At 51.2% G+C, this 9448-nt stretch overlaps 1 protein-coding gene across 1 annotated transcript in view; it reads left to right on the plus strand.

Moving 5' to 3' along the window:
- The first annotated feature begins 542 nt into the window (after positions 1 to 542).
- Positions 543 to 9448, plus strand: part of SEC14L6 (SEC14 like lipid binding 6) — a 26971-nt gene continuing 18065 nt past the window's right edge. Inside the window, 2 exon segments of the mRNA XM_026447083.1 lie at positions 543 to 662; positions 6742 to 6817. Coding sequence (XP_026302868.1) covers positions 543 to 662; positions 6742 to 6817 — 196 coding nt within the window.

The following is a 9448-nucleotide window of genomic DNA, read 5'->3' on the forward strand; positions in this document are numbered from 1 at the left end:
GGAGTCCCTCCTCACCTCTCATCCTGGCTCCCAGGCCAGGTGTGGCCCAGCTCAGGATTGCACATCCACCTGTTTGGGTCTGGGCCTGGGAAGTCTCATCCTCAATCCTGAAGCCATGTGCCCTAACAGCTGGGATGAATCATGGGCAGTTGCTCTGGACATGTCAGGTGGTAGATGAAGCCTGGGATGAGAGTGAAGGCATGATGACAGTGACTTCTGGGTCTCTATTGGGGATGAGAGATGACTTGTCTTGGCTCAAGGAGGCATCTGAAGGGACCACAGGAGTAGAGGGTAGGGGACTGAGAGGCAGGATGAACTGCTACCCCCATGTGCATGAAATCAGGTGGTGTCAATTTCAACATGCCCACATCAACACTCCCAGGAAACATTGCTGTCCTGATTTTGCAAGTAAGGATGTGAACCCAGGGCGCTCCTGAGTCCAGGGCTCCGTGCCTGAGGCACCTAGTAAGGAAATGAGCCCCACCAGTTGCCCTAGGGCTGACAGGAAGGAGTGGGATTTCTGGGCAGTGATAAATGTGGGCATGGCTGCCAGTGGGGCAAAAGGCAGGCCACCTGGAGGGAGCCACAGAGCAGAGCCTGGACCCACTCGTGGGCAGCCCATCGCAGACCTGAGCCCATCGCAGGAGAAGTCGCTGGCCCAGGTGAGTGAAGGGAGAGACTCCTACACCAGCCTCCGTTTCTCCTTCTGCCACGGTCGGGGGCAGGACTCAAGGTCCCTGAGGTTCTTTTGCACTCTCCAGCTCTGGGTCTCTTCCCAACCGTGAGGGACTTGGCAGCCAGAGGCTACACCAGCACTAGCCAATAGAAATACCACGCCACCATAAATGCAAGCCACATAGGTCATTTGGAATTTTCTTTCTTCTTTTTTTTTTTTTTTTTTTTTGAGGTGGAGTTTTGCTCTTGTTGCCCAGGTTGGAGTGCAATGGCCCAATCTTGGCTCACTGCAATTTCTGCCTCCTGGGTTCAAACAATTCTCCTGCCTCAGCCTCCCGAGTAGCTGGGATTACAGGCGCCTGCTGCCATGCCTGGCTAATTTTTGTATGTTAGTAGAGACGGGGTTTCACCACGTTGGTCAGGCTGGTCTGGAATTCCTGACCTCAGGTGATCCACCCACCTCGGCCTCCCAAAGTGCTGGGATTACAGGCATGAGCCACCGTGTCCGGCGTTTTTGAAATTTTCTAGTAGCTCCATTAAAGAACTAAAAAGAGGCTGGGCGCCGTGGCTTATGCCTGTAATCTCAGCACTTTGGGAGGCTGAGGTGGGTGGATCATTTGAGGTCAGGAGTTCGAGACCAGCCTGGGCAACATGGTGAAACCCTGTGGCAGGAGAATCGCTTGAACCCAGGAGGTGGAGGTTGCAGTGGGCCAAGATTGTGCCACCGTACTCCAACCTGGGAGGTAGAGCAAGACTATGTCTCAAAAACAAAAGAAAAAAGCAAACAACAACAACAACAAACTAAAAGAAACAACTGAAATAAATTTTAATAACGTATTAACTTCAATATATAATCTAATCAATATAAAAACGATTGGCCTGGTGCAGTAGGTCAGGCCTATAATCCCCGCACTTTTGAGGTGTGAGGATCACTGGAGCCCAGGAGTTCTGGTAACACAGCGAGAACACATCTTTACAAAAAATTTAAAAATTAGCAACATAGGCCGGGCGCGGTGGCTCAAGCCTGTAATCCCAGCACTTTGGGAGGCCGAGATGGGTGGATCACGAGGTCAGGAGATCGAGACCATCCTGGCTAACACGGTGAAACCCCGTCTCTGCTAAAAAAAATACAAAAAACTAGCCAGGCGAGGTGGCGGGCGCCTGTAGTCCCAGCTACTCGGGAGGCTGAGGCAGGAGAATGGCGGGAACCCGGGAGGCGGAGCTTGCAGTGAGCTGAGATCTGGCCACTGCACTCCAGCCTGGGTGACAGAGCGAGACTCCCTCTCAAAAAAAAAAAAAAAAATTAGCAACATAGGCCGGGCGCGGTGGCTCAAGCCTGTAATCTCAGCACTTTGGGAGGCCGAGACGGGTGGATCACGAGGTCCGGAGATCGACACCATCCTGGCTAACACAGTGAAATCCCGTCTCTACTAAAAAATACAAAAAACTAGCCGGGCGAGGTGGCGGGCGCCTGTAGTCCCAGCTACTCGGGAGGCTGAGGCAGTAGAATGGCGTAAGCCTGAGAGGCGGAGCTTGCAGTGAGCTGAGATCCGGCCACTGCACTCCAGCCTGGGCGAAAGAGCGAGTCTCTGTCTCAAAGAAAAAAAAAAAAAAAGCAACATAGAGCGACCCCATCTCTAACAACAACAACAACAACAACAACAAAATAGCTGGTGTGGTGGCCCACGCCTGTAGTCCCAGCCACTTGGGAGGCTGAGGTGGGAGGATGGATTGAGCCTAGGAGGTTGAGACTGCCGTGAGCCATCATGGTGCCACTGCACTCCAGCCTGGGCAACAGAGCTAGACCCTGTTTCAAAAAAAAAAAAAAAAAAAAACAACAGTGTTTTGAGGGGATACTGAGTCTTTGAAATCCTGTGTATTTTACACTCACAACAGACCTCAGTTCAGACTAGCCACGTTTGAAGAATTTGTGTCTACCATACTGGACAGGGCTGGTGAAGGCTGCTGGCCTGCTGGGGAGGCTGCATTGGCAGGTCCAGTCCTCAGCTCGGAACTGGAGAAGACAGGAACAGGGTGCATTTTCGTCTCTAGCCTGGGAGGAGTCCCTCGAAGGTCCTTAGGGTCTTTCCTTCGTGGTCGCACAGGGCAAGCTTGGGCTTCAGGAAGACTCACACAGTGCCATGAGCATGGACGCAACGACGGGGCCTTGGAGGTCTCGACTCCTGCCATCACAGGGCTTTGCATGGGGTAGGTGGTGTATGCGGGGTGGACGGTGCCGGGAAGGGGTTCGTGGGGCAACGAAGGGAGGCGACCGGGCGCTGGAGTGGGCTTTGTGGTAGGGTCGCGAGACCAATGGGGAGGGTCGCGGTGTGGGCGGGGCGGGGCGGGGCCCGGATCCAGGCTGGGGACGGGATGCGAGCCGGGCGTCCCCGCCCAACGCCCTGCCCTTCCGCGCCCTGCCTTTCGGTGCCAAGAACAGGCACAGGTGCCAAGAACAGGCACAGTTTCTCCTGTGCCTGTTCTTGGTTTTCTTCCTCAAGGTAGTGTGTGTAAAGCTGCGTGTTGGCAACTTCACCCATTTCCTTAGAAAATGGCTGAATGTGTTGCTGATGTATAGCAATACCAGAAAATTTGTTTTTTGTCCATGAGAGTGAACAGGAAATTTATTTATTCATTTATTTAGAGACAGGGTCTCACTCTGTCACCTAGGCTGAGGCTGAAGTGTAGTGGTGAGAACATGGCACACTGCAGCCTCAAACTCCTGGGCTCAAACAACACTCCCACCTCAGCTTCCTGAATATCTGGGACTACAGCCAGGCACACCACACCCAGTTAATTTTTAATTTTTTTTTTTCTTTTTTGAAATGGAGTCTTGCTCTGTCACCCAGGCTGGAGTGCAGTGGTGTGATCTTGGCTCACTTCAGCCTCTGCCTACCAGGTTCAAAAGACTCTCTGCCTCAGACTCCTGAGTAGCTGGGATCACAGGTGTGTGCTACCATACCCGGCTAATTTTTGTATTTTTTGTAGAGACGGGGTTTTGCCATGATGGCCAGAGTGGTCTGGAACTCCTGGCCTCCACTGACCCACCTGCCTCAGCTTCCCAAAGTGCTGGTATTACAGGCATGAGCCACTCCGCTCAGCCAGAAAAGTTTTCATTTCTCTTTGATGAAAAGCAATTAAACACCATTCATACCTTGACAAAGCTGGGAGGGGAGTATGATTAAAATCTAGCTTAAGGATGATTGTGGCCTTTAAAAGTTGTGTTTCTTGGTATCAAAGAAGATGATTATAAAAATAAAATTAAAAATTAAAATGACAATTTTTTAAAAGTTGTGTTTCTTGAATTGTATGAATCTTTTTAAAAGAAAACAAAGTATAAAGAAATAAAGCTAGCGGAAAAGTCTTCCAAGTTGTTCAAGTGTGAATTCATACGTGATTATATCCCCATAATGCTGTTAGTTTTAATTTTAAAAAGTTCAAGTCATCGACTTTTTTTTTTTTTTGACATGTAGTCTTGCCCTGTTGCCCAGGCTGGAGTGCAGTGGTATGATCTCAGCTCACTGCAGCCTCTGCTGTCTGGGTCCAAGCAATTCTTGTGCCTCAGCCTCCTGAGTAGCTGGGATTATAGGCGCCTACCACACCCAGCTAATTTTTGTATTTTTAGTAGAGATGGGGTTTCACCGTATTGGCCAGGCTGATCTTGAACTCCTGATCTCGTGTTGGCCAGGCTGATCTCAAACTCCTGACCTCAAGTGATCTGCCTGCCTTGGCCTCCCAAAGTTCTGGGATTACAGGTATGAGGCACCGCACCCAGCCAACTGGTCTTTTTTTTTTTTTTTTTTTTGAGACAGGGTCTTGATTTATTGCCCAGGCTGGAGTGCAGTGACATGATCTCAGCTCACTGCAATCTTTGCCTCCTGGGCTCAAGCAATTCTCCCACCACAGCCTCCCAAGTAGCTGGGACTACAGGCGTGCACCACCACGCCTGGCTAATGTGTTTTTTGTAGTAATGAGATTTCACCTTGATGCCCAGGGTGGTCTTATAGCAGGACTAGCCACAGACAAAACTCCTCAGACACCGGATTAAAGAAAGAAGAGGTTTTTTATTCGGCTGGGAGCGTCGGCAGACTCGCGTCTTAAGAGCCGAGCTCCCCGAGAAAGACATACTTGGCCTTTTTAAAGGCTTAGAACTTTAAGGAGTCCACGTCAAAGGGTTGTGATAAATCGAGCAAGTGTGGGAAATGTGACTGGGGGCTACATGCATCAGCTGACAGAACAGAAAGTTTTACAATGCTCTTTTTCATACAGTGTCTGGAATTTACAGATAACACAAGTAGTTTAGGCCAGGGGTTGATGTTATTAATTATTACTTTAACTCCTAGGACTGGGTGGTGGTGCCAAGGTTGTCTGGCTATTTATCTTACTTTTGTTTCTCTCTTTCTTTTCTCCTGTCTTTGAATTAGGCAAGGTGGGGGGAGGAGGGCAGCAGGAATAGTAGTGGTCTCCTCCCTTAGTCTCAAACTCCTGAGCTCAAGCAATCCACCTGCCTTGGTTGGCCAAAGTGCTGGGATTACAGGCATGAGCCACCTCACCTGGCCAAGTAATTGATCTTAATGCCCATGAGTTTAAATACAATACTCAAAAAAGAAAAAAAGGAACAAAAACGAGAGGCGGTGTTCGGCATCAGGAAAAGGACATTCTGCTTAGACCTGGGATAGCCCTCTTAAAAGACAACTGAAGTCAGAAATTGAAAGAAAGAATTGCTCATGTTGGTTAAGAAGTCCCTTCACCATTTCCAGCCTCACTTTCCTCACTTAGGGAATTGGTATAATGGCAGTATCATGTCAGGATTCATTTAATGCTTAGCCAAAGCCAAACACTCTCTCATATTCCTGTAGACAAATGTTATCAGTCCATTTTGGGTGGGGGGTCAGGGAAAGTCCTTTGAGGGTCCATTTGGGGTCCAATGAGAATAAGACCCAGAGAGAGCGAAATGACTCAGACAAGGCCACAGTAGGACCTGCTGACTCTTTGTCCAGTGCTCTTTTCCTTACCACATTCATCAGTGTTGAAGGTTGGCTTTAGCCTACAGTCAATGACATCCACCCAGGAACGGACCCTCAGCTCTCAGACCCTGCAGGGTGGGCCCAGGGTCAGCTGAACTATCCCAACCAATTCCCAGGCCAGGTCAAGCCACCCCTCACTCGGGCCTGGCTAACGGGTTCCAAACCATGTCTTTACAGTGAAGCCTTCTAAGTCACAGTCCATCATTTCAACCCTCACCTATCAGGTACACAGCTCAGCCCTGCTTAAGTGTGGGAGGGAACCGTCAAAGACAAAATTGACACAAATTCAGTTTAAAGATCTCAATTATCTTTATTGCAATTCTAGAATCAGGCAACCAGTTCTGCCACTTGCTGGCTGTGTGACACTAGGCAAGTTGCTCAACCTCTCTGAGCCTCATACTCTGTGCAGTTTATGCTCCCACCTGACCTGGCCTGAAGGCTTCCTAAGGATAAAGATTAGTGCCCTAAAGAGGGCCCCTCCCTGCCCCCACATCCCTGAGTCAGGCTTGTAAACCTTCTCTGTGTTTAATCCACGTTTAATTTTTCTCTGATGTTCAGTGTGGTAGGTTTTTGTTTGTTTTTTTGAGACAAAGTCTTGCTCTTGTGCCCCAGGCTGGAGTGCACTGGTGCGATCTTGGCTCGCTGCAACCTCCACCTCCTGGGTTCAAGCGATTCTCCTGCCTCAGCCTCCCAAGTAGCTGGGATTACAGGTGCCTGCCACCACGCCCGGCTAATTTTTGTATTTTTAGTACAGATGGGGTGTTTCACCATTTGGCCAGGCTGGTCTGGAACTTCTGACCTCAGGTGATCCTCCCGCCTGTGCCTCCCAAAGCGAGCCACGGCGCCTCGCCTGTAGTTGGTTCTATCATCCCATTTCCAAGACGGAGAAAACAAACTGTTACGGCTTGACCCAGGCCTTGATCCTCCCAGCCCGAGTGGGCCCTCTTCACTCAGACATCCCCTTCCTCAAGCACAGTTGAGACCTGCAAGACTGAGGGTGGTTGACCTCTGACCCGGCTCTCTCCCTCTCTGTCCTCAGTTCCGGGAGAACATCCAAGATGTGCCATCTGCCTTGCCCAGTCCTGATGACTACTTCCTCCTGCGCTGGCTCCGAGGTAAGGATAGGGCGTGGGGTTGGGGTAGCGTCAACGGCATGAAAGAGGAGTGTATTAGGTATCTATTGAGTGTATCAAATTACTCCAAAATATTGCCATTTAAAACAACTGCAAACATTTATTCTCTCTCATGATTTCTGTGGCCAGGAATTATGGAAACGCTTAGTGGGGTGGCTCTGACTCAGGGTCTCTCATGAGGTTGCAGTCAAGATATCCATCAGGATGCAGTCATCTGAAGGTTTGGGGCAGGAGGATCTGCTTCCAAGATGTCGAACGTAGCTGGCAAGTCTGTGCTGGCTGTTGGCAGGAGGCTGCAGGAGGCTTCAGTTCTTCCTCACGGGGGCCGCTTGAGCATCCTCACAACATGGCAGTTGGCTTCACGCTGAGAGGTGACAGTGTGCTAGCAGCCCTCACTCTCAACGCCTCCTCGGCCTCAGCATCCACTCTGGCGGTGCTTGAGGAGACTTTCAGCCCACCACGGAACCGTGGGAGTCCCTCTCTGGCCTGGCTGAGGCCGGAGCCGCCTCCCTCTGCTTGCGGGGAAGTGTGGAGGGAGAGGCGCGGGCGGGAACCAGGGCTGCGCGCCGCGCTCGCGGACCAGTGCGAGTTCCGGCAGGCGCGGATGCGGGCTCGGCGGGCCCGGCATATGGAGCGGCCGGCTGGCACCGCCGGCCCAGGGCAGTGAGGGGCTTAGCACCCGGGCCAGCAGCTGCGGAGGTTGCGCCGGGTCCCCCAAGAGTGCGGGCCTGCCGGCGCTGCACTCAAATTCTCGCCGGGTTTAGCTGCCTCCCCGCAGGGCAGGGCTCTGGACCTGCAGCCCGCCATGTCTGAGCCTCCCCCCTGCGGTGGGCTCCCGAGCGGCTTGAGCCTCCCCGATGGGCGCCGTCCCCTGCTCCGTGGCGCCCGATCCCATCGACCGCCCAAGGGCTGAGGAGTGCAGGCGCGGCCCGGGATTGGCGGGCAGCTCCGCCTTCAGCCCGGTTACAGGATGCGCCGGGTAAAGCCAGCTGGGTTCCTGAGCCGGCTGGGGCCTTGGAGAACTTTTATCTAGCTAGAGGATGGTAAATACACCAATCAGCACTCTGTGTCTAGCTCAAGGTTTGTAAATACACCAATCAGTACTCTGTATCTAGCTAACTCTGTGTCTAGGTAACCTAGTGGAGACTTGGAGAACTTTTCTGTCTACCACTGTGTCTAGCTCAAGGGTTATAAACACACCAATCAGCTCTCTGTAAAATGGACTAATCAGCAGGATGTGGGTGGGGTCAGATAAGGGATTAAAAGCAGGCTGCCCCCCCCCCCGCCCCCCCCCTCCCCAGCCAACAGCAGCAACCTGCTTGGGTTGTTTTCCACACTGTGGAAGCTTTGTTCTTTCGCTGTTTGCAATAAATCTTGTTGCTGCTCACTCTTTGGGTTCACGCTGTCTTTATGAGCTGTAACACTCACTTCAAAGGTCTGCAGCTTCACTCCTGAAGCTAACGAGACCACAAACCCACCAGAACCAACGAACAACTCCAGATGCGCTGCTTTTAAGAGCTGTACCACTTACCACGAATGTCTGCAGCTTCATTCCTGACAGCGAGACCGCAAACCCACCAGAAGGAAGAAGCTCCAGACACACCATCTTTAAGAACTGTAATACCCTGAGGGTGCACAGCTTCATTCTTGAAGTCTGTGAGACCAAGAACCTACCAATTCCAGATACGCCGCCATGAGTGATCCCAGTGAGCAGGAAGGAAGTGGTAATATCTTACAATGAAGCCTTCTGAGTCACATTCCATTTTTTTTTTTTTTTTGAGATGGAGTCCCACTCTGTTGCCCAGGCTGGAGTGCAGTGGTGTGATCTCGGCTCACTGCAATCTCCGCCTCCCAGGTTCAAGTGATTCTCGTGCCTCAGCCTCACAAGTAGCTAGGATTCATATGCCACCACGCTCAGCCCATTTTTGTGTTTTTAGTAGAGACAGAGTTTCATCATGTTAGCCAGGCTGGTCTCAAACTCTTGACCTCACCTGATCCACCTGTCTGTCTTGGTCTCCCAGAGTACTGGGATTACAGGCATGAGCCATCTCGCTGGGCCAAATTCCATCATTTCTACAGTTATCTATCAGGTACACAGCTCAGCCTTTCTCAGTGTGGGAGGGAACTGTCAAAGACAAAATTATGACACATTTGGTTTAAAGATCTGAGTTATCTCTACTGCAATTCTAGAATCAGGCAACATTTCATGTTATGAGATAGAAAAAGTGTTCAATGAGTCAAGCAGAGGAGTTTGGCTTTATACACAGAAAAGGGGCTGAAGAAAGCAGAAACAGAACAAAAGGCAAATCTATCATTTCAAAGCTAGAATACTTTTTGTTTTTCTAAGACCAGCCGAGAGAGCACAAAAAGAACCAGCGGGTAGGCAAGTGTAGGAGCAAAACTGCAAGTTTATTTTGGTCACCTAAGGTGTGGGGAAGAGGTCTGTCAGCCTCCGGCAAAGAAGGCCGGCAGAGTCCCCCGGTGGGGCTCTCGGGACGAGTTCCGGCAGTCCCGACATCCCGACAGGACTGGGGCTGGGAAGTCCGCGTGGGACCCTGGCCAAGAGCGGCTTTTCTAGGAGTGGGAGGGCAATAGGCGGGCACGGGCGTGTTG

This window comes from Piliocolobus tephrosceles, chromosome 19, assembly GCF_002776525.5.
Source record: "Piliocolobus tephrosceles isolate RC106 chromosome 19, ASM277652v3, whole genome shotgun sequence".
In the NCBI taxonomy this organism is placed as follows: Eukaryota; Metazoa; Chordata; class Mammalia; order Primates; family Cercopithecidae; genus Piliocolobus; species Piliocolobus tephrosceles.